Source organism: Trachypithecus francoisi, unplaced genomic scaffold, assembly GCF_009764315.1.
Source record: "Trachypithecus francoisi isolate TF-2019V2 unplaced genomic scaffold, Tfra_2.0 Lachesis_group14, whole genome shotgun sequence".
Lineage (NCBI taxonomy): Eukaryota > Metazoa > Chordata > Mammalia > Primates > Cercopithecidae > Trachypithecus > Trachypithecus francoisi.
This window is the reverse complement of record NW_022681459.1, coordinates 60624667-60649409: the sequence shown is the minus strand read 5'-3', so window position 1 is coordinate 60649409 and position 24743 is coordinate 60624667. Positions and strand designations below refer to the sequence as shown.

The window sequence follows — 24743 nt, the reverse complement described above, 5'->3', positions numbered from 1 at the left end:
CTCATGTTGGTAATCCCAGTACTTTGGGAGGTCAAGGCGGGAGGATTCTTTGAGCCCAAGGAGTTCAAGACCAGCCCGTGCAACACAGTGAGGAGATCTTGTCGCTACAAAAAATGGTCAGGTGTGGTGGCTTATACCTGTAATCCTACCACTTTGAGAGGCTGAGGTGGGAGGATCACTTAAGCCCAGGAGTTCAAGATCAGCCTGGGCAACATGGCAAGATGGCAACATGGCAATACCCCATCTCTACAAAAACTTAAAACATTAGTGGGCTGGCCAGGTGCAGTGGCTCACGCCTGTAATCCCAGCACTTTGGGAGGCCGAGGTGGGCAGATCACGAGGTCAAGAGATCAAGACAATCCTGGCCAACATGGTGAAACCCTGTCTCCACTAAAAATATTTTTTAAAAAAATTACCCGGGCATGGCCGGGCGCGGTGGCTCAAGCCTGTAATCCCAGCACTTTGGGAGGCCGAGACAGGCGGATCACGAGGTCAGGAGATCGAGACCATCCTGGCTAACACGGTGAAACCCCGTCTCTACTAAAAATACAAAAACTAGCCGGGCGAGGTGGTGGGCGCCTGTAGTCCCAGCTACTCAGGAGGCTGAGGCAGGAGAATGGCGTAAACCCGGGAGGCGGAGCTTGCAGTGAGCTGAGATCTGGCCACTGCACTCCAGTCCGGGCGACAGAGCGAGACTCCGCCTCAAAAAAAAAAAAAAAAAAAAATTATCCGGGCATGGTGGCATACGCCTGTAATCCCAGCTACTCAGGAGGCTGAGGGAGGAGAATCACTTGAACCCGGGAGGTGGAGGTTGCAGTGAGCTGAGATTATGCCACTACCCTCCAGCCTGGAGACAGAGCAAGACTCCATCTCAAAAATAATAATAATAATAATGGGCTGGGTGTGGTGGCTCACGCCTGTAATCCCAGCACTTTGGGAGGCCAAGGCAGGCAGATCACAAGGTCAGGAGTTTGAGACCAGCCTGGTCAAAATGGTGAAATCTTGTCTCTACTAAAAATACAAAAATTAGCCGAGCATGGTGGTGTGTCCCAGCTACTTGGGAGGCTGAGGCAGGAGAATCGCTTGAGCCCGGAAGGAAGTACAGACTAGGCGACAGAACAAGACTCTGTCTCAAAACAACAACAACAACAAAAAATAGTGAGGTGTTATGGCTGGCACCTGTGGTCCCAGCTACTTGGGAGGCTGTGAGAGGACTGCTTGAGACTGGGATGTTAAGGCTGCAGTGGGCCACTGCACTACAGCCTGAGTGACAGAGTAAGATCTGGGCTCAAAAAGAAGTTACACATGTACCATGTGATATAGCCATTCCACTCCGATCTCCTCATAAGAAAAGGAAACAGGCTGGGCATGGTGGCTCACGCCTGTAATCCCAGCACTTTGGGAGCCCAAGGTGGGTGGATCATGAAGTCAAGAGATCGAGACCATCCTGGCTAACACAGTGAAACCCCATCTCTACTAAAAAAAATACAAAAAAACTAGCTGGGCGAGGTGGCGGGTGCCTGTAGTCCCAGCTACTTGGGAGGTTGAGGCAGGAGAATGGCGTAAACCCGGGAGGCGTAGCTTGCAGTGAGCTGAGATCTGGCCACTGCACTCCAGCCTGGGCGACAGAGCGAGACTCCGTCTCAAAAAAAAAAAAAAAAAAAAGAAACTTCCCTTCTGGCCGGATGCGGTGGCTCACGCCTGTAACCCCAACATTTTGGGAGGCCGAGGCAGGCGGATCACCTGAGGTCAGGAGTTCAAGACCAGCCTAGCCAACATGGCAAAACCCCGTCTCTACTAAAAATAGAAAAAAATTAAGTGGCCCGGTGGCAGGCGCCCATAATCCCAGCTACCTGGGAGGATGAGGTAGGGAGAATTGCTTAAACCCGAGAGGCGGAGGTTGCAGTGAGCCGATATCGAGCCACTACACTCTAACCTGGGCAACAGATCAAGACTCCGTGTTAAAAAAAAAAAAAAAGAAGCCTCCCTTCCAAATTATCTTCCAAAATGGTTGTACCATTTTCCATTCCCATGAGCAGTATATAAAGTTACTAATTCCTGCACATCTTCACCAGCATTTGCTGTGGACAGTCTCTTTCATTTTAGCTGTTTTAATAGTTACGTTCATTGTGGTTTTAGGCGGGGTGCGATGGCTCAAGCCTGTAATCTCAGCACTTTGTGAGGGGTTTTACATTTCTGCCTTCTGGAAACCTCTGTGGTTTGTTGAAAGAGTCAGTTACACTTGCTGTGCCCTTGACTTCACCCTTCACTCCTGTACCCCTTAGTCTCACTCCCCTTCCCCTCTCCTCGGACTCCCTAAGGCCCCCTCAATGCCAAGTCCGGGTGTCATGTTACCCTGCAACTCACCCAGAAGCACTTGGCATAAGTGCTATTCCCCTTTCTTCAAATTCTTCACCTACTAGCTTCTGTCAACCCTCTGAAAAGCCTTCCAGGGCCACGTGGGAGCCTCCTCTGGGTGCATAGAGCTCCTGGGCCTCCTCCTGCTGTGGACCTGATGTGGTGTTGAAGTCATGAGACCTGGGTTTGTCTTCTCCCAGCTCTTCCACCAGTAGAAGGCCCCTCCAAGGGAGGGGTCTGGGTCTGCTCCTGCAGCGGTCCTTGCTCTGGGCCTGGCATAAAGGAGGGTTCCAAGAGGGTCTGCAGTTGAATATGTGAGAGAAAGTGCTCTTTTTTTTTTTTTTTTTTTTGAGACGGAGTCTCTGTCACCATTCTGAAGTGCAATGGTGTCATCTCAGCTCACTGCAACCTCTGCTTCCCGGGTTCATGCGATTCTTCTGCCTCAGCCTCCCATGTAGCTGAGACTACAGGGACGTGCCACCACACCCAGCAAATTTTTCGTATTTTTAGTAGAGACGAGGTTTCATCATGTTGGACAGGCTGGTCTCGAACTCCTGACCTCAGGTGATCCGCCCACCTGAGCCTCCCAGAGTGCTGGGATTACAGGTGTGAGCCACCACGCCCAGCCGAGAAAGCTCTCTTCTTGTCTCTGCCCCTAGCTACAGATAATGCAACCACGAGGCAAGAAACTTAGTGCATATTGAAGAGAAAATGCCAGCTTTGCATCCAGGCTTCAGGCAGGGCCCATGCTATGGCCTGGGACCCCCTTCGACCTCATCTGTGCCACTTGCCTGTTGCTGCTGGCCTTTTCTTCCCTGAACCCACCATCCTGCCATCCTGTCCCTGCCTCTTGCCCTTGGAAGTGTCTGGTCCTGCTGCTTTTCTCCCTGTTAAGCATGTGACAAGGAATCATATGCTTCAGGTCACGGGTTGAAAGCCCACTTCTCGGGAAGGCCTGCCTTGTCTTGTCCACCCAATATAAGTGTCCACTTTGTCACTAGCCACTGTCACTGGTCGTAATTATCTTACCATCTGCCATTTTCTCATTTATTTGTTTGTTTTCAGTTAGTAGAACATTGTTTCAGGAGAGCAAGGATTTTGTCTGTAGTTGCCCCTTATTTCCTTATGCCTAGCACACTGTCCAGTGTTTATGGGGGTCCCATATTGAATGTGGAATTTTGGAGGTTTTTTGAGACAGGGTTTCATGCTGTTGCCCAGGCTGGAGTGCAGTGGCACGATCACATCTCACTTCTTCCTTGACCTCTTGGGCTCAAGTCATCCTCTCACCTCAGCCTCCTAAGTAGCTGGGACTGCAGGCATATGCCACCATGGCTGGCTAATTTTTTTATTTTTTGTAGAGACATGGGAGTCTCACCATGTTCCCCAGGATGGTCTCAAACTCCTGGGCTCAAGCAATCTTTCTGCCTTCACCTCTCAACGTGCTAGGATTCCAAGCGTGAGCCATCGCCTCAGCTGAATATTGAATGTTTAATATAATGAATCAAGCTGGGCGCAGTGGCTCATGACTGTAATCCCAGCACTTTGGGAGGCTGAGGCAGGCAGATCACTTGAGGTCAGGCGTTCTAGACCGACCTGGCCAGTATGGTGAAACCCTGTCTCTACTGAAAATACAAAAATTAGCCGGACATGGTGGCATGCACCTATAATCCCAGCTACTTGGGAGGCGGAGGTTGCAGTGAGCCAAGATTACACCACTGCACTCTAGCCTGGGTGACAGAGCAAGACTCCATTGCAAATAAAAATAGAAATAGTTTAGTGAATCAGGCTGGGCGAGGTGGCTCATACCTGTAATCCCAGCACTTTAGGAGGCATGAGGATCACTTGAGCCCAGGAATTTGAGACGAGTCTGGACAACATAGTAAGACCCTGTCTCTACAAAAAATTAAAAGTAAAAAATTAACTGGGTGTCATGGCTTACATCTGTAATCCTAGCTACTCGGGAGACTGAGGCAGGAGGATTGCTTGAGCCTGGGAGGTCACGACTGCAGTGAGCCATGATCCTGTCACTGCACTCCAGCCTGAGTGACAGGAGGATCCTGTCTCAAAAAAAAAAAAAAAAAAAGAGAAAAAAAAAAAAGGAATATAGTGAATCAGGGCAGAGCTAGAAAAAGAACCCAGATGTGTGGGCCTCTGGGTCAAGACTCTTCTCCTGTCTGGAGTTCCCAGCCCTGCCACAGCCCAGCAGTAGTTTGACTAGGTTCTTGTGTCTTGGGTTGGGGGGTCTCACTTGATGGTATATGGTTCTGCCCAGGGCTCAACCCATCATTACTTCCTCACATCTTTGGGAAAAGTGCCACCATACAGGTCCTCCTAGGGCCCTCCCTAGGGCTCAGGAGCCAGTGGGGCAAGAAGAGGTGCAGGCACAGGGACCATCCTGAATGGCCTAGCTGGACAGGGGCCTAGCCCCACTATCCCCTGTTGTACAAATGGGACAGATGTCAAGAGGGGTTCAAAGTTACACAGTGAATCGGCAGCTTCAAGGACCTAGAACCTACTTCTCTCTGATAGTGAAATCCCCCAAATTAAAAACGCAGAGAATTGGCCAGGCACGGTGGCTTACACTTGTAATCCCAGCTCTTTGGGAGGCCGAGGCGGGCAGATCACCTGAGGTCAGGAGTTTGAGACCAGCCTGGCCAACATAGCGAAACCCTGTCTCTACTAAAAGTACAAAAATTGGCCAGGCGCGGTGGCTTATGCTTGTAATCCCCGCACTTTGGGAGGCCGAGGCGGGCGAATCACGAGGTCAGGAGATCAAGACCATCTTGGCTAACACAGTAAAACCCATCTCTACTAAAAACAAAACATTAGTTGGGCGTGATGGCACGCGCCTGTAATGTTAGTTACTGGGGAGGCTGAGGCAAGATAATCTCTTGAACTCGGGAGGCGGAGGTTGCAGTGAGCCAAGATTGCACCACTGCACTCCAGCCCAGGCAACAGTGCAAGACATCGTCTCAAAAAAAAAAAAGTACAAAAATTAGCCTGGTGTGGTAGCACACCTGTGTTCCCAGGGCAGAGAGTAGATGCCCATGGATAGTTTGTCAAAGGAATAAATTAGCCTTTTTCAGAGGAACTGAGTCTACTAGAATATTCTTTCTTCCCCTGCTGCAAGGCTGGGGCCCCTGGATCCCTTTACCCCTCCAAGTCTCCCCCTCCACCTCTTCAGAGCCAGTGAGTGTTTGCTGAATAAACAAAGGCATGAATGTCTGAATGAGTGATTTCTGTCTATGCCATGGAGAATTTTTTTTTTTCCCCCAAATCCATAGTATCTATACATTCAGAGGGATGGGCCGGGCCAGGAAGGTGAGTCCGGCTTCTTAGCTGGGTCTCGCCCAGGACCTTCCACTGACGGCATGACAGGGAGTGGGAGCAGGCACCTGCCGCGTCGGGACCTGTGTCTACATGAAACAGGAATGAGCAGGTGAGGGCCATCCTGCCCCTGCCGTGGGGCCCAAGGCAGGGTGGTCAGCTTATACACAGGGATACAGGGACAAGGTGGGCTTCTCCCTGGCCTGGCAGGATGGAAGAAAGTGAAACCCCTGCAAATGGCCCTGTGTCTGGCAGGCCAGGGCCTCATTATCCTGGATGGGAACCTCCTTCCCCTCAATAGGCCCTGCAGAGGGGAAGTGGCCCATGGAGGGGCTGGACATCAGGCCTCCTGCGACCTGTCCAGAGGTTGGATGTTTGTCCTGGGAGCTTCTAGTTCACCAATTTGGTTGGGGAGCGCTCAGTGTTGCCTGTTTGGGGAGTGAGGGGCCTGAGGAGGCCCCGTACCCCACTGATACCCCAGAACTGTTTCCCCCCTACCCCAGCCTAGTGGTGGCATGGCAGTAGAGGTGGCAAGGTCATCCCCTGCCACCCTTAACCCGTATCACTCTTCTGTAGCAGTTATAATTGTATCAAATGCATGTGAGACATCAACTCTGGGAAGGCAGACAGTGTCTGATTTATTCTCCAGTGGACAAAAACTGACACTGCCCAGTATCACTTGGATCAATAGATGAAAAAATCAGACATAAGTCAAAATCTTTACCACTTACTAGTTTTGTGAATCTAAGGTAATCTAAGTTGGAGCCTATTTCTTGTTTGTTTCTTTGAGACGGAATCTTGCTCTGTTACCCAGGCTGGAGTGCAATGGCGCGATCTCAACTCACTGCAACCTCCGCCTCCCTGTTTCAAGAGATTCTAGTGCCTCAGCCTCCCAAGTAGCTGGGATTATAGGTGCTTGCCACCACACCCAGCTAATTTTTTTTTTTTTTTTTTGAGATGGAGTCTTGCTCTGTCGCCCAGGCTGGAGTGCAGTGGCCGGATCTCAGCTCACTGCAAGCTCAGCCTCCTGGGTTCACACCATTCTCCTGCCTCACCCTCCTGAGTAGCTGGGACTACAGGCGCCCACCACCCCGCCCAGCTAGTTTTTTGTATTTTTTTAGTAGAGACGGGGTTAGCCAGGATGGTCTTGATCTCCTGACCTCGTGATCTGCCCGTCTCGGCCTCCCAAAGTGCTGGGATTACAGACTTGAGCCACCGCGCCCGGCCTTCAGAGCGTTTCAAAGAGGTTACTACCGGTACTACAACAAGTACATTGACGTGAGAAAAGGGAGCATCTCAGGGGTTACCATGGTGCTGGCATGCTATGTGCTCTTCAGCTACTGCCTTTCCTACAAGCATCTCAAGCACGAGCGGCTCCGCAAATACTACTGAAGAGGACACACTGTGCACCCCCCCCACCCCATGACCTTGGCCCGAGCCCTTCCGTGAGGAACACAATCTCGATTGTTGCTGAATCCTTTCATATCCTGATGGGAATTAACCTCCAAATAAAAGATGACTGTTAAAAAAAATAATAACTTCACAAATATTCTGAGCTCACTTCAGCCCAGGGGCCTTGCCAGTTTCTGACATGAAGTACACGCTGGGGGGAGATGGTATAGAGAGATTTTGTTTCTCTCCTAGATGGGCAGCATTGATGGGCACAGGCCCTGGGAAGGGGAAAATATGGCCTGGGGCACTGGGAGATGGCAGAGCTCTTAAGGAAATCGGCCACTGCCAGAAGGGTGGCCTTCTCTGAGCTGGGCTGTCTTACTCTTAAAGCAGCTCCAGAATTGTCCAGCCCCAGAAAAGGGCTGAGAATCCAAGCACCAGGGTTTTGGATGGAACCTGGCTTAGGTGAGCTGTTATCCTTGCCCACATCTAAGGATCTAGTACTAAGGATCAAGTACTAGATCTAGAGCAGGCTGGAGGTTGCTCCCTCTCTCCTCACCACAGGACTAGGCAATTCCTAAAGAGTCATGAAGGACCCCGTTCTCCAGGCTCTGCTCCCAGCCCTGGTGCCACCACCAACTGGCTAAGGGAACTGGAGTGGTTCCTAACTTCGTGGAACCTGTTTCCAGTGTAGAAAAGCATCTGGTGTAGCAGGCACAATGAAGTATCCTGTGTTGATGGGATGGATAGGTGGTCAAGAAGGGGCACCAGGACAGTTATGTCCATCAGAGGCTGTCACTGTTAAGGAGGACCAATCATTTCTTGGAGTCTGTAAGGCCTGGGCCACTCCCATTCTCTCCATCCGAAAAGGGACCCCAGAAACCAAGGAAGCCAGGAGCAGGCAGAAGGCTGTTATATATCATGCTTTTAATACAAACTTAAAAAATCTGGAACAATAGAAACTGTACAGATTTGATCAATCTTGTTTTGTTTTTAAACTAAAATCTCTAAACACACCAATGTCCCATTCCAAAATATTGCACAACATTCTGAATACAAAACCCTTGATTGTATTCCTCCTTCACTAAAGAAAAAAGTTCATGACCCTGCTCCCCGGGCTCCTCTCCAGGCTTGCCTCAATGCCCCCTTCCCATCCCTAGGGAGAAAACTAGAGAATCTATAACTCACTGCATTGAGAAAAAGACATCATTCTGGACTAACAGTTTCCATTCTTCACAAGATAATCCACCTTTTGATTTGTTCCTGGGAAAGAGGGATAGAGGATGGGGAAAGGGGAGAAAAGGTTTTATTCTCCTCTTTTTTTTAAAGTTTGTTTTTCCTGAAAAAATATGTTTCTCTCATCTTAAGAAAAAATCTTGAAAAGAAAAAAATTATGTTTTTTACGTTAGAAATATACATATATTATATATACCTCTTACATTTTACAAATGTAGCAAATTATTCAATACAAACGGACACCAAAAAAATGTAAAAAATAAAAAAAAGTTTTCCTACGAAACCAGGTAAATTAGTGCAGATTTCTGTTTTTGTTTTCTTAAAAAAAATAAAATTGAAGCAAAAATGCCTAGATTTGAGACAAGACGGACTGAACTGGGCCCAAGAGCGCAGCACTGGAGTCATGCTCCTAAACACACATTTTTCTTCGTATTTCAAAAGACACAAAGGGGTTGGTCTCCCCTCTCTCCCTACATGTGAGAAACAAGCTGACCTGGTGCGGGTGGGTGCCTGTGTGTGGCGATGGGAGGAGGGCTAGAAGGGGACGTAAGGCAGCATCCAACCTTTCCCAGAGAGAAGTTATCTGTTGGGCCTGTCACCTGTGTGGGAGCCGAGGATGAGGGGAAGGATGGCCCAGACTGGGCTGGCCCCTGAGAAGTCTAGGGGAACAGATGGTGCTGGGCTGAGAAGCCAGGACATTGCCTGCTGGGGGAGGTAGAGCTGGTGCACACTGCAGGGAGAGGAGGCTGGCAGTGCCGGCCTGGGCTGGACCCACTGCCATAGCAGTTGCCTACTTGGGGTCCCTGGGTAGGATGGAGTGGGTGGGGTGCCAGGGGCTTTGGTGCTTTCTGGCAATGGGACCCTGATGCCAAGTACCCCTCTTTGCAAAGAAGAAAAAGTTCATGACGCTGATCCCTTGGCTCCTGTTCATGCTTGCCTGGCCTCCTAGGGTTGGAGGAACAAGCCCTCTCCTGCAGAGGCAGGAGAGCAAGCGCTCTCCTATAATCCAACACATCAGGTGGGAGCCCGAGTCCCTGTCAGGACACCACTCTTCGCAGCATCAAGGTCCAATGGGGTTGGGTCAGGGCAGTGAGAAGGGGTGGCAAGAGGTACCGAGAAGCTCTCAACCAGGCAGGGGCACAAATGCACTCAACACCTCCAACTAAGAGACGCAAAGTCTCAACTCCAGGCTCAGGGCTGCCCCCGCACAGACACTAACTCTAAAACTCCGCCCTGCCTCCCTGCCCACCCCCAAGGGTGCTCAGGTGAGCAGCTCCCGCTGGGCTAAGGTCACACAACAGGAGGGTGGAGTCCGGGGGCTTCTCATAGGCATCGGGCTTGGGCATTCCCTCTGCCCTGCAGAGCTAACATTAGTATCTTTTTGGTCAAAAACAAAAGTGCAGATCCTTCTGCAGTCTGCAAACCAGTTCCTTCTGCAGTGTTTTCCTCTGGGAGTGTCTTGGGCTCAGCCACAGTGGTGTCACCCCACCATGCACACTGCCCTGCAAAATGACTGCCAATACCCCCAGCCCATTCCCCAGCCTCACATATAAATAAGCATTTGCTGCAACCCAGAATCACATCCAGAAGGGAAGTTTCACATGGCTTGGAATCCTTTAAAAAAGGACAGCAAACCAAACACACACACACACACACACACACACACACACACACACACACCCCTCCCTACCCACAACCTCCAGCCTGGGGAAGAAGGGGCTGCATGAGGGAAAGGAAGGCCACACACATGATGATGGTCTGGGCCTGGAGGGAATGGTGGGGTGGGGCCATAGGACAGAGATGAAAGGAGTTTCACTAGACGAAGTGCTAATCTCCCTGTAGTCACACACATCAGCTCTAGGCGGAGGGTGTCAAGTGGCCAGCCGGCAGCTCCCTGTGGCCCAGCCTGAAAGGGAGTGGGGACTGGGGTCAGACCTATTCAGGTGGCAGGGCCCGAGAAGGCCTGCTGAGGTTGGATGGCTTTGAGTGCGAGGATAGCTGGGTGACAGAGGCAGTGACACGGGCCAGCCTTTCCCTGTTCCAGGGAGGGTCAGGCTCCAGCTGCAGCTCTTTCTTCCCTGTGAGCTTGGACACACCAATCCTAAACTAGGAGTGTGAAGGAGGAAGGGAGGAGCAGGGAGCAGCAGTTCACATCTGGACCATTCTTAGCACAGGAAGCCACTCATTAAAGATGTTATATAGAAAACTACATGTAAGAAAAAAAAAAGAAAAAGAAATATAAAACCCAAACCAACCAAATGAATCACAGGCCGGTGGGTGAGCGGTAAGGGGTGAGTGAAACACACTTGGGTGCTTTGCGGGGCCCTCCCATTCCGTGCCTGGGCTGGATCTTTTTTCTAGAAGTGAGAGTGAGAAGATCGAAAATCTTTTTGTACATTTTTCTTTTCCTCTTTTTTTTGGCCTTTTCTTTCTCTTTTCTGTGGTCTTGGGTGTTACTGGCCCCACGGGCAGGTAGACGGTCAGTTGGCCAGCACCACGGGCTGGAACGGCTGGCTGGGATACTGCATGGTGTTCAGGTTGTAGCTGAGGCCTTCCACAAAGGGTGTCTTCTCCAGGAAGAGGCTGTTGGCACCACCTCCAAATACCTGGGCCATGTCAAAGCTGCTGCTGTTGCAGGTGCCAGCCCCACTGCCTCCAAACGGGCCTTGGGTGCCACTGCCCTGGCCATCGGCCGCATCAAAGAAGAGGCTGGGCGAGCCACCACCGTTGTACACGAACTCCTTGGCATTGGGCGAGAGCTGGGACTGAGGGGCCGGGTTGGCCGTGATGAAGTTCAGTGAATGCATAGACAGAGAGAGGCTCTTGTGCTTCAGCAGGCTGTTGGTGGGTGAACGGGCCATGCGAGGCTGCTGTGGTGGCTGCTGGCCACCTGCCCCACTGCTGGCTACACCCCCACCACTTGCTGCCCCGCCACCCTTCTTCATCTTAGTGGAGCCAAATTTGGTGGCAGCGAAGGAGGCAGTGGTGAAGGTGATGGGCTGAGCGGAGCGGGGAATGAAGGTAGGGCTGGGTGACTGGCCAAAGGATGGTGATGGGGAGTTGGACAGGGAGCTGTCCTGGCTGCCAACGGGCACAAACACCTGGGCGTCAGGGTTGAAGCTGCTCTTGATCTCCTTGTCCAGCTCTGGGGCACCACAACCCTCACTATCATCCAGGTACAGCACTTTCACAGCTCCCTTCTCACCAATCTGGTAGGACACCTCAAAGGGATCAATCCAGACACTCAGCTCCTCAGGCACATTGGCCCGCACATCTTCCACCGCCAGGCCACTCCGCTTGGCGGCCAGCTCCACCACGGGGTCCACCATCTCCCCAATGTGAACACAGCGGAAGCCAGAGCCCTTCAGGGGTTTTTCAGGGTACCAGTGGCCTTCATATTTATTTTTCAAAAGCCGCTCTAGCTCCTCCCCAAATAGGTCTGCCCGGCGCCGGGGCAGCTTGTTGTACAAGTAGGAGATGATAAAGTTCAGGGCCACTTTGATCTCTAGCTGCATGGTCCTTTCCTAGGCAGAGAATCAGCACAGGGCACGTGTACAGCCTCGGGCTCCAGACGGCTCTGGGAAATGAGAGGCACCATGAGAAAATATGCAGAAAGCTGGTGGTGACCAACAGCTAAGGATAGACAGAAAAGCACCAACTTTGGATCACACTAGAACCAGGAGCCTATTTCTGCCCCACCAGTGGCTAATGTCTGACTGTGGGCCCTAGTTTCCTCATTAGTAACATGAGGCCGTCATGAAGTTGTTAGTTCAAGGATATAAACTGCCTCACAATGTACCTGGCAATTAAAAGGTAATTGATAAAGTTAGCTACTGTTGGCTGGGCATGGTGGCTCATGCCTGTAAGCCCAGCACTTTGGGAGGCCGAGACAGGTAGATCACAAGGTCAAGAGATTGAGACCATCCTGGCCAACATAGTGAAGCCCCATCTCTACTAAAAATACAAAAATTAGCTGGGCATGGTGGCGGGCGCCTGGAGTCCCAGCTACTTGGGAGGCTGAGGCAGGAGAATCACTTCAACCCAGGAGGCAGAGGTTGCAGTGAGCCGAGATCATGCCACTGCACACCAGCCTGGCGACAGAGCGAGACTATCTCAAAAAAAAAAAAAAAAAAAAAAAGCTACTATTTTTAAGTAATTCTAAAGACATAGGGAAGCTGTGTTTTCCACCATCTTGAGAATTCAGGTCACTGTATGAATGACACTAAAAAAATCAAGTCCCTAAATCAGGTGAAGAAGAGAAGGCTCTTGCTGTCTCTGCAATATCTTGGTGAAGTCGTGCCCCCAAACTGTCACAAACTAAGATGTAAGTTTAAAATCTTTGGTTGTTCTCCTTAAATGAAAAGGGATACAGGTCACTGAACAGGAAAGAGCACTGCCAATTTTTCACTGGGGGCCTGGACTCCAGTCACATCCATCTGTCATCATGGGCCCCATGGGTGTGTATGCTGTCTAGCTCAGTCTGGGTTTGCAGAACTGATTGAAGAACTCCGGCCGGGTGCAGTGGCTCATGCCTGTAATCCTAGCACTTTGAGAGGCCGAGGCGGGTGGATCACCTGAGGTCAGGAGTTTGAGACCAGGCTGACCAACATGGAGAAACCCTGTCTCTACTAAAAATATAAAAAATTAGCCAAGTGTGGTGGTGCGTGCCTGTAATCCCAGCTACTCAGGAGGCTGAGGTAGGAGCATCACTTGAACCCGGGAGGCGGAGGTTGCAGTGAGCCGAGATCACGCCATTGCACTCCAGCCTGGGCGACAAGAGTGAAACTCCGTCTCAAAAAACAAAACAAAACAAAAAAAGAGTAAGACAAGAGCATGAGCCCCAGGAAAAAGGCAAGACCTGTCACAATCAGAGATGTGGACCAACAAGGGAACTGCTGACTGGGGGCTGCCATAGGGAAGCAGAAAAAAGGAGAGAGAAGTTTCTGGTGAGAGTGTAAGTGATGAGGGTGGCAGAGGAAAGAAATTTTCCATCACCCTGCAGCCTCCAGCAGGGACCCATCATCACTCAGTCTCCCAGGGACTGTCTGACCACCTGTCCTCGGCAGCAGATCAGATTTATCAAGTGTTTTGAGATCCCTGAAGAGAAGGCAGCCCAAGATAAACATCAGATTGTTATTTTGGGATTCTCTCACAGCCAGATCCCACTGAGGTCAAAAAGGTTTATTCCCTCGGCCTGGGCCAGCCTCATGTCTCAGGAAGATGATCTGTGAGGTCCTGAGAGCCAGTGATCCTAATCTCATTTTCTCCAAAAGAGCAGCTCCGGGGCTCATGCTGGGGGAGAAACTGAACTGAAAGAGCCCTCTGAGGGGAGGCAGCGCCAGAACATGTTCCGAGCCAGACCTCTGGGCAAAGCTGTGCTGCTGAGCTAAACAGAGACATGACTGCTCCATGGACTGTCAAGGGCATCTTCTGTCCTGTGAAAGACTCGGAGCTGGATTTTGATTCAAATCCTTTCTGGATCCAGCTTTAAGTATCCAGGTGCTAATTTCAGGCTTGGGGATTTTGAGTTTCCTAAACACCTGCCCCAACACATTTCCCTGTAATTCTCAGGCCTGGGTCCATGGCTCTTAAGGGGTATTTAATTTAATTTAATTTTACTTTATGTATGTATGTATGTATATATTTTGAGACTGAGTCCGTATGTATGTATGTATGTATGTATGTATATATTTTGAGACTGAGTCCGTATGTATGTATGTATGTATGTATGTATATATTTTGAGACTGGGTCTCATTCTATCGCCCAGGCTGGAGTGCAGTGTACGTATGTATATATGTATGTATTTTGAGACTGAGTCTCATTCAATTGCCCAGGCTGGACTGCAGTGGCATGACCTTGGCTTACTGCAAACTCCACCTCCCAGGTTCAAGTGATTCTCATGCCTCAGCCCCCCGAGTGGCTGGGACTATAGGTGCCTGCCACCACGTCTGGCTAATTTTTGTACTTTTAGTGGAGATGCGGTTTCACCATATTGGCCAGGCTGGTCTCAAACTCCTAACCTAAAGTGATTTGCCTGCCTTGGTCTCCCAAAGTGCTGGGATTACAGGCATGAGTCAACACACACAGCCTTAAGGGGCATTTTGGGGACTAAATCCTCAGAAAAAGATTTCTGGGGTGAATGTATCAGAGAAGACTCACTGGGTCAATCTGGAGCAGCATGACAGTGGCTAAATCTAGTTAACTCTCATTTCAGGTCTGAGGAACAGAGACGGTCACATGGGACTCAGCAGAGGTGCCACAACTATGCCTCTCCCAAACCTTCCACAATAACACTCAGGACTCAGAACACCCTGGTTTCCCTCTTTTCCCAGCCTTTTCCTTAAAGACTTCATCTCTAAGTTTCTTCATACGTCTATGTTTTTCTTTTTCTTTTTTTTCCCTCTGTCACCCAGGCTAGGGTGCAGTGGAAGGATCACAGCTCACTGCAGCCTCCACCTCCCTGGGCTCAGGTGATCCTCCCACTTCAGCCTCCAAGTAGCTGGGACTACAGGCGTGCACCACCACATGGCTTTTTTTTTTTTTTTTTTTTTTTCGAGATGGAGTCTCATTCTGTCACCCAAGCTGGAGTGCAGTGGCGTGATCTTGGCTCACTGCAACCTCTGCCTCCTGGGTTCAAGCAATTCTCCCCCTTCAGCGTAATGAGTAGCTGGGATTACAGGCATCCACCACCACACCTAGCTAATTTTTGTATTTTGAGTACACACAGGGTTTCATCACGTTGGTCAGGCTGCTCTTGAACTCCTGGCCTCAAGTGATCCACAAGCTTCAGCCTCCCAAACCGGTGGAATTACAGGCATGAGCCACCGCATACGGCCTCATGTTTCTTTTGTATTTTTATGTAGAGATGGGGTTTCACCATGTTGCCCAGGCTGTTCTTGAACTCCTGCGCTCAAGTGATGCACGTGCCTCAGTCTCAAATGTCTATTAATGATCAATACAGATCAAATTCAGGGCTCTTTTGAGCATAAAAAGTAAGAATACTAGAGGCCGGGCACGGTGGCTCATGCCTGTAATCCCAGCACTTTGGGAGGCCGAGGCGGGCGGATCATGAGGTCAGGAGATTGAGACCATCCTGCCTAACACGGTGAAACTCCGTCTCTATAAAAATACAAAAATTAGCCAGGCGTGGTGGTGGGCACCTGTAGTCCCAGCTAATAGGGAGGCTGAGGCAGGAGAATGGCGTGAACCCAGGAGGCGGAGGTTGCAGTGAGCCGAGATGGTGCCATTGCACTCCAGTCTGGGTGACAGAGCGAGACTCTATCTCAAAAAAAAAAAAAAAAAGTAAGAATAGTAGAAAGAATAAAAAGGGCTTTCTGTTTATAAGGATCAGGCTCATCAGCAGATGCAAAGCTGCCCACCAGACCCATGGGCCTTTCTTCAGGAACAGAGGTCTGAAGGGCCACGTGGTCCACAGAGGTGTCCAACAAGGAGCAGACTAAAAAGTTCTGAAGAGCCAGGTGCGGTGGCTCACACCTGTAATCCCAGCACTTCGGGAGGCCGAGGCAGGTGGATCACTTGAGGCTAGGAATTCAAAACCAGCCTGGCCAACATGGCGAAACCCCGTCTCTACTAAAAACACAAATATTAGCCGGGCATGGTGGCTCACGCCTGTAATCCCAGCACTTTGTGAGCCTGAGGTGGGCAGATCACAAGGTCAGGAGTTAGAGACCAGCCTGACCAACATGGTGAAACCTTGTCTCTACTAAAAATAAAAAATTAGCCAGGTGTGGTGGCATGCGCCTATAACCTCAGCTACCCAGGAGGCTGAGGCAGGAGAATTGCTTGAACCCGGGAGGCGGAAGTTGCAGTGAGCCAAGATCGCGCCACTGCACTCCAGTCTGAACAACAAAGTGAGATTCTGCCTCAAAAAAAAAAAAAAAAAAAAAGTTGTGAGGCAAGTTGATACTGGTTCCTAGAATGGAACCTGGTGTTAAGGACAGTGCTTCCAAAGTATTTTTGAAATCTAAAACAGACTGGTCAACATATGATACTTCTCCCAAGGCACCACATGGCCTCTTAAAATGCACCTCTTGGTATTCCACCGAGAGCAAAGGGCTTCTACACCTTTCCAGGCCTCCTCAAACCTGGCTGCATAATTGCCTTCAAGTTAACTACTCCTGAACAGTTCGGCCTCAAAATGAGAGCATTTTAAATGCAGGCCAAAGTCATTGGGAAATAAGCCTCCCACCCCAAAATACAATAGAACCACTGTCATCAGCCCTGCCTAGCTAACCATTTTCTGCAGCATAAGCAACTAAAGCTGCACACCAATTTATACCTCAGTGATGTTGCCGCACAAATAAGGAAGCATATAATGCCACCTTTGCCTCTTTAATTAGAGAACAGGCTGGACCAGATGGCTGTGGGGTGGAACCTTATAAAAATGATGGACAACCAGAATGAGATTTTCTGCTCTATCAGCTCAGGCTCTAATTTTGACTGCAAGAAGCTTATGGAACAGAGGATTAAAGCACTGGTGCTGGCTTGTCTTTAGCTAAAGATAGGAGTGGCCATTCAGAGGAGTTTGTTCATTTTTTAAAAAAGCTACGAACAAATTCTAGTGCTTATATATAAAATATTTATGTATTATAATATTATAGTAAGATTAGAAACCTTAGAAATAACTACCTGTCAATAAAGGGAACAAAGGGATTCGCTTAAGTGGCTGCAGAGCACGCTAAGATCTTTTCCAACCCCAGTGTAGGCACAAACAGCCAAAAAGGGAGCAAGAAGAATAAAAATCTCCCTTTTGTCAACCTATTAAAAAGGGCAAATATGAGAGCAAAATTCTGTCCAATTTCACTAAGAATCTTACCCTCACTTGTTTACTAACAGCAGCAAAGTTAACCTGGATTCTGATCCCTTGTGCTGACTTGCGTTTTAAAGAGTAGGTGCCTAGGAGAAAGACGACGAGGGAAGAAGTAGGGCGTGAAGCTCGAAAGAAGCTTCAGTCAGTGCAGATTCCAGAGAGAACTTCTGACAAAAATGTGAGGAGTGTGTGTGTGTGTGTGTGTGTGTGCGCGCGCGCCTGCCTGCTCTAATGTCAGAAGCAAAGGAAGACTTTTGGCTTCCCCCTCGCCCGCCCCCGAGACGGAGTCTTGCTCTGTAGCCCAGAGTTGGAGTGCAATGGCGCCATCTTGGCTCACTGCAACCTCCGCCTCCCGGGTTCAGCCAACTCTCCTGCCTCAGCCTCCCGAGTAGCTGGGATAACAGGCGCTCAGGACCACGCCCAGCTAAGTTTTGTATTTTTAGTAGAGACGGGGCTTCACAATGTTGGCCAGGCTGGTCTCGAACTCCTGACCTCGTGACCCGCTCACCTCGGCCTCCCAAAGTGTTGGGATTACAGGCGTGAGCCACGGCCTAGCCAGAATTTTTTTTTTTTTGAGATGGAGTTTCACTCTTGTTGCCCACGCTGGAGTGCAGGGGCGTGATCTCGGCTCACTGCAACCTCCGCCTCCCGGGTTCAAGCGATTCTCCTGCCTCAGCCTCCAGAGTAACTGGGATTACAGGAATGCGCCACCACGCCCGCCTAATTTTGTATTTTTAGTAGAGACGGGCTTTCTCCATGTTGGTCAGGCTGGTCTCGAACTCCCGACCTCAGGTGATCCGCTGCCCGCCTCAGCCTCCCAAAGTGTTGGGATTACAGGCGTGAGCCATAGCACCCGGCCGGAAGATTTTTTTAGAAAGAAAATTCTGTTTCAAAGAGGGAAAGGAGGGATAATGGTGATGGAATCCACTGAGCCCCAAACCTAAAAAAATATTCAAACACCTCTAAGTCTTAAACGTGCAAACTGTCCTACAGTGACGGACTACAGGACTCAACTGAGCGTGCAGGGCCAGTAGGTGTCACAGACCGGGTGGATGCCCGGGGAGTGAGAGCCAAACGCAGGCAGCTCCTCTCCTTGGTAAGACACGGGATCCGCCCCAACTCACTGGTCCCAGAGGCAGCGGCCCAGACGGGCGGGTGTGGATTGAAAGGCTTCCAGGACTGGTGCCGACTGACTGCACCACCACACCCAGTCTCACATCATCTACCCCAGACATAGACCGGTCACTCTAGGTCTGACTACAAGGACCGTTTCGGCTAAGAAAACCCTTTCTAGGGCACTCCATGATCCTGAGAAGCCAGGAAAACTCGACTCAACCCAAACGTAGGTGGAGATGCCGGCGGTGAGGGCGCGCTCTGCACTCTGGGAATTGTAGTCCCCGAACGCCTCCGGAACAGGCGGTAGCGAGTGACCTACTTTCCCTGCACACTACACTTCCCTGAGTACTTTGCGAAGGCCCAAGTGGCCGCAATACGCATGCCCAGTAAGGGGAGCGGACCGAGGGTCGAAGAGCTCAGGAAAAGTTTCCGATGCACATGCGCGCTGTGGCGGGCCGGCGCCCCCCTCCCATCGCCTAATACATTTCATATAGATTCTACCCCAAAGGCCTACTCCCCGTATTGTATGGCCCCACCACATCCTCTAGGCTTTACGAGAGCCTAACTTTCCCACCTTTCCCTTCATCGCCTTCCATCACTGTTGAAACTAGGACCTGCTTCTAATGAGCTTTTTCTGGGTGAAAAGGGTGGGCTGGCTTAGATAAGGTCACGACCCCCTTTCCCGCACTCAATCTGAATTCCAGGGCCTGGGCGGTCTGTGTGGGGTTGCTGGATGGACGGTGGATTCAAAGGGAAACGGGTGTTTTTCATTTAATGCCTAGCGGACTCGGCTCCAGCGCCCCAACAGCCAGGAAAGGAGAGGCAGGAATCAAACCCAGTTCTCCCGTCCTCCCGGCCAAAGAAATTTCCAGTCAAGCTGTGGGGAGGCGCCAGGCCAAGGCCAGCAGGGCTCAAGCCTCACCCCATTTCTAATCCAAGTCTGAGTAACCAGATCCGGGAGAGGGAAATAGGAAAAGGTTCCCAGGCAGAGAAGAAAAAGCTGTACACCTGACACCTGAGCATCTTCTCATACTAAAATTCTGTGTGTCTCCTCCCATTGCAAGGTCTGCTCTACGACCAGACTTACCAGATCTTCGGCAAGCTCCCCTACTGGGTGTTAAACCTCCTTAATCCTTCCTCCCACACAAGCTTCTTTCCCCTATGCTTCACAGAGGAATGGGGGCAGAAGCCCAAGAAAGAAGTAGGATTGTTTTTCTGCCGGAAAATCAGAGTTGAAGGACCCATTCCCAGGGTAGGGTGGGTAAGAAGGAGAAAAAGACCGTTTAGATACGGAGTAGCACCAGAGACTGGCCTCTACCGGTCCCAAGCTGAAGCTTGCTGTGCGGGGTTCTGGTTTCTCCTGGGGGAGGGAGAGGGCCTGCCGGCTGTGCCTCCTCTCTGCACCCTCCTTCCCCTCCCAGATTTCTGGTGGTCAAGGGCACAGTTCATCCTCTGGACAGGAGGGGAAGGAGTTTGGGGATAGGGCCCCACCTCGCAGGCACCTTACCAAGATAAGCAGAATCCACTCACTGGCACTGCTCTAAGGGTACTTTTTTCTGCCCAATTTTCCATTAAAACACTGAAGAGTATAAAGAGCTCAAGCCGAAATGGTGAACTCTGGCTCAGTGGCCCAAGGACAATCTCCACTGACCTGTCCCCTCGCCAAAGGGGGTGTCCAACCTCCACCCTTCAGGCTCCACAGTGCCAGAAATAGAGCCTATTAACAATTACCACCCCCCTTCCCTGCACACGGGAAAAGAAGCAGAAAAACAAGGCCTGGATCCCCTTCCTTCCTCGGATTTATTTAACGGTGGGGGGAGTTATGTTTCTTTGAAGAACAAGGAAGAGCTAGCGAGTAGCTGGGATATAAAGAACTGGGGGAGGCGGGGAAGGGAGGAAATGCACCCCACCCAGGAAAGGGCCACTCTTGGAACTGGGAGAAAAGGGAGCTCTTGGGCACCCCAGGAGCAGAGATGGCGTGAGAAGAGGAGCAGGGGAAAGTGGGATCTAGAGGGAAGCTGGATGGCGAAAGAAAATGCTGGCCAGACGGGAGGGAGCGGCAGCAACGTGGAGAATCCAGCAAAGCGTGAGTGGGGCGGGGTGGGAGAGGCAGTCCGGCCGGCTGGGTCTCGGGGCGGGCCCCCCGCCCGCACACCCCCTAACTCACTCACTCGGGTCTCCGCGGCGGCGGGGCGCTCTGCCGGCCGCAGGGCGGCTTCTCCCTCCAGGGTGGTCCTGAGCACGGGGCGGAGGTCGCTCTCCCTTCCTTCCCGGGCGCCGCTGGGCCGGGGGGCCGAAGTCCTTTTCGTCGTTGAGGGTTGGGGACGAAGCAGGGGGCTATGGACTATGACTCTCAAGAATTTCTTTCAGCTCTTAGGAGGTCGGGCTCCGCGGCTGGGGGCCGGAGGGCGGGCGAGCGGGCGGACCAGCGGCGACGACGCGGGGATGGCGGACCGGAGGGTGGTTCGTGTCGCGGAACGGAAGACGGTCTGGGCTGTCGCCGGCGGGCGGTCCTGCCCTTCTGGCCCCGCGTCGCCCGAGCCACTGACTTGCCTCCGCCAACAACCCGCACCTTCCCGCGCCCCGGCCCGAAGTGAGCAAAGTCAATGAAAAGTTTCACCCTTAGCAACCCTGCGCACGGATCCGGCTTCCCCACCCCTGCGTGATGCGTCCCTCCGCCCTGCAGGGGCGGGGCCGGGGCCCGGCCGGGACTACTTCCCAGCCAGCCCCGCGCCTCAGCTCGCTGGCGCTGCGCGGACCAGCTCCCAGGCCCTTCTGTGCTCGCAGGTGTTGCGTGCAGCTCCCCTCCGTCCCCTCCCCGTCACAGCGCCGCGCCGCACTCCTTTCCTTCATTCCCATACCACTCTCTGAACTTGTGCGCATCGTGTAGGTGTTCTCCAGGAGGGCAACGTGAGGGCTGGGGGCGACCTGGGGCCGGGTTGCTCACGGGCCGAGCACAGTGCACTCTCCCTTTAGTTGTGTTTGGGGGACGAGTATCGCGGGGAGGGGAGGGCGTCGCCTTGCCCTCTGGAACCCCCTGCTGAGTCGTCCGCCCTGCACCTGCCTCGGCGCCCAGGGTCCGGACGTTTGCCCGAGCCGTTTCCCCGGGCCTTCCTTCCTGCTGCGAGCGTCTGGCCGTGTCCACGGCGATCCCATCGCCCCAGTTACGGCCTCTGCGGGAGAGGCAGCCGAGAGGACGACGCGGGCTCCGGAAACGTTTCGGACTCGTTTCGGGCAGGCCTGAGTCTTCCGAGCCCCTTGTGCTTCCTCGGGGGACTCAACGTCGAAAGAAAGGCGAGGGGGACTCTGGGGCCTGGGCCACGCTGTGCGGGAGTAAGAGGAGGCGAGGATGAGGCTGCCGGCCATGAAACGAGCCGAGCGCCACAATGGACCTTCCCCTCACCGTCTCTGGCTCCGGCTCTGCGAGGGCGCGCGGGCGCAGCTCCCCTCCCAACTCTTGTTTGCTCTCTCTGGCCAGCGACCCCAGTGTGGGGCACGCGGGAGAACCCCATTTCTTCTAGTCACAGTCCCGCCGGCGTGGGATAGTCCCTGACCGTGCAACGGGCGCAAGGCTCGCACCCACTACGGCCCCTCGAGCGGCGGAGCAAGGCTCCGCGAACCCGGGACCGGGCGCGCCAGTCCCGCGCTCTGAGGCCCCCTGCCCCGGCTCTGGCCACGCGGGCTGCTCTGCCTCTTTGTGACTGTGCGGGACACAGAACCAAGGATAGGGAGGGTCGTCTTCTGCTGTCACAGGCGGACAGGAGTGCCGGAAGATGCAGTCTGGAGCCACCGGGGGACTATGAGTGAGGTCTTCTCCCCTGTCCCTCCTTAGATCGCCCATTTCCCAGTTCTCCCCTCCCGCCCCCACCTTTTTTGTCATGCCAGACAGTTCCGGCCCAGCAGCAGCCGCCAACCCCACGTTGGGTGGCGAGATCCGAAAGTTTCCAGTTTGCTTTTTTTTTTCTTGATCGCTTTTTTTGGCAAGGGCGGAGAGCACCGGTAGCGTGGGGGGTTTAAATGCGCTTTCCCTGAATGCAACAGAGACATGCCGGGCTGGAGGGCAAACTCCACCGGGACAGGGAGGCGGGAGGGAGCCTGAGCGCCCCCCATCCCCCACACTTCTGAGCGCCGCAACCCCGGGGGCACCTCCAGGGACTACTTGCTTTGTGCGTCAGCGAGTGACAGCGTCACAAACACGCCCCCTCCCGCACAGCCCCGCTGCACCCTCCCTTTCCTCCTACCCTTCCCTTCTCTCTTTTTCCCTAGATCTTCCACCAGGCAGAGAGGCTCAGCCGACCCACACGCTCCCAGAGCACTGAAAGCTAAAAATATAGCAGGCGTGTTAGCAACAGCCTTCCCATTGGTCGGGGGAAAGGGAGAAGCGGTGTCTGATTGGGTTTAGGATCCAGCCGCTAAGACTGGGCCTTTGAGAGTGTGCGTTTGCGCCCGCGGGCAAGGCAAGGGATGCTGGTATTTGTAGTCATTAAGGCAGCCATGAAACTAGGTGGGTTTACATCCCAGTTTTGCTACCTACTGTGTGATCTTGATTTAATGCAAAACGCTTGACATCACCAAACCTCAGTTTCCTCATCTATAAAATGGAGCTCGTGTAGGGGATTAAATATGATGCTGTATGTAAAGCCTGGCTCAAATCGTTGCTATTCTTAAAGTTTAGTGTTTGGGCCAAATTGCCTCTGCATATCCTGCATATCCTGTGCTCAGTATGGAGTGCGCTCTCCAATGTGGAACTTCTGACAACGGTAAAGGTGAAGGTGAGCTGAAGCGAGTTGTCCTACGGCATCTTAGGAGGGACAGCTGGAGTATATATAAGCAGTTAAAGGGTAGACGTCTTCTACCATTCCGGACAGGCTGAGGGAGGGCGGACTGAACCCTTAGAAGGAAGGCCATGAATTTCTGCGTGTTTGTGCATTTAATAGAATCTCTTCTGCAACGCTGGAAAGATACCAGCCCTGAGCAGCAGCAGCAGCATTAGAATGAAATGAGAAATCCAGACTCCTTGGTGGGAGCTCTGGGTAAAAGGTTAGCATGTAAGTAGGAAAAGATAAAATCGAGGGGAAAAAAGGTAACCACCCTTCTCAACTGCTGATGTCTCTATCATTTGGTGAGGAAGAAGTTTTTTTTTTTTTTTTCCTTCCTAGTGTGTGATTACATCTTGCCAGGGCTTAATTGTGAGCTGAATGCCTACTCAGGCATTCCAGATTCCCCTCCCATTTTGAATAATCATATGTTGACAGGCATGCACCGTGCTTGCAAAAGGGTGAGCTCCGTGAGCAAGCAAGTTAGGCAGGGAGAAGGTGGGGGCACATCCCCTGTCTGAGAGTAAGCAAGATGTGGCGCCATGACAAGTCAGGCTGGTCATAATTGGCCCCACTTAACTCGCATAGATGCATCACCCTTTCGTACACACTCCAGGGCAAGAAATTTCATCTTGTTTCTTTGAAGTTATCCAAGAAAATAGTTCCTCAATTTGATTTCTTCAGCAGATGTAAAGACAGAAACTGGTTTTGGGGAAGCGTGGTTGCCTACTTAAGAAAAATGATTTTTTTAAAAAAAAGTATTTATTGTTCATTTATTATTTATTTTGAGACAGAGTCTTGCTCTGTTGCTCAGGCTGGAGTCCAGTGACGTGATTTCAGCTCACTGCAACCTCCACCTCCTGGTTTCAAGTGATTGTCCTGCCTCAGCCTCCTGAGTAGCTGGGATTAGAGGCATGTACCACCACACCTGGCTAATTTTTGTATTTTTAGTAGGGTCGGGGTTTCACCATGTTGGTCAGGCTGGTCTCGAACTTCTAACCTCAAGCACTTGGCTTCCCGAAGTGCTTGGATTACAGGCATAAGCCACCATGCCCAGCCGACAAATGATTTTTTATATATTCACCAATACTGTGAAGTCTAGTAAACAAGGTAAGTAAACCTGTCTTGCTAAGATGCTAAAATGCAGTGTTCAAAGAAAGTAACATTTTAGCTTTGGTGGTCTCAACAGGCCCCTCTGGACAGAGCTGATAAGGAACTGAGTGACTGGGAACAGGTGGAAATAATCAGAGTCTCTTAAGACAGGAAAATTCCAGGCAAGGCAAAGAATCTTTTCCTTCTATATCCTTGCTTCAAACTACAATTAAAAAGCTACAGGTCTGGCTGGGTGCGGTGGCTTATGCCTGTAACCCCAGTACTTTGGGGGGCCGAGGCAGGCAGATCACCTGAGGTCACGAGCTTGAGACCAACCTGACCAACATGGAGAAACACCGTCTCTACTAAAAATACAAAATTAGCCAGGCATGGTGGCACATGCCTGTAATCCCAGCTACTAGGGAGGCTGAGGTAGGAGAATTGCTTGAACCTGGGAGGCAGAGGTTGCAGTTAGCTGAGATCACACCATTGCACTCCAGCCTGCGCAACAAGAGCGAAACTCCGTCTCAAAAAAATCCAAAAAAACGCTACAGGCGCCTGGTGGCTCACACCT

At 51.6% G+C, this 24743-nt stretch overlaps 1 protein-coding gene across 2 annotated transcripts; it reads right to left on the bottom strand.

Moving 5' to 3' along the window:
- Window positions 1-7985: 7985 nt before the first annotated feature.
- TOB2 (transducer of ERBB2, 2) lies at window positions 7986-22905 on the bottom strand. Of its 2 annotated transcripts, none has more exons than XM_033233813.1 (2): window positions 20428-22905; window positions 7986-11890 (listed from the first exon to the last, which is right to left on the bottom strand). In XM_033233813.1, the coding sequence occupies exon 2, from the start codon at window positions 11826-11828 to the stop codon at window positions 10794-10796; it is 1035 nt and encodes a 344-aa protein (XP_033089704.1). In that variant the 5' UTR covers window positions 11829-11890; window positions 20428-22905; the 3' UTR covers window positions 7986-10793. The 2 variants fall into 2 exon arrangements, with proteins under 2 accessions (XP_033089704.1, XP_033089703.1); XM_033233812.1 differs by having other exon boundaries at window positions 20432-22905.
- Window positions 22906-24743: the final 1838 nt, after the last annotated feature.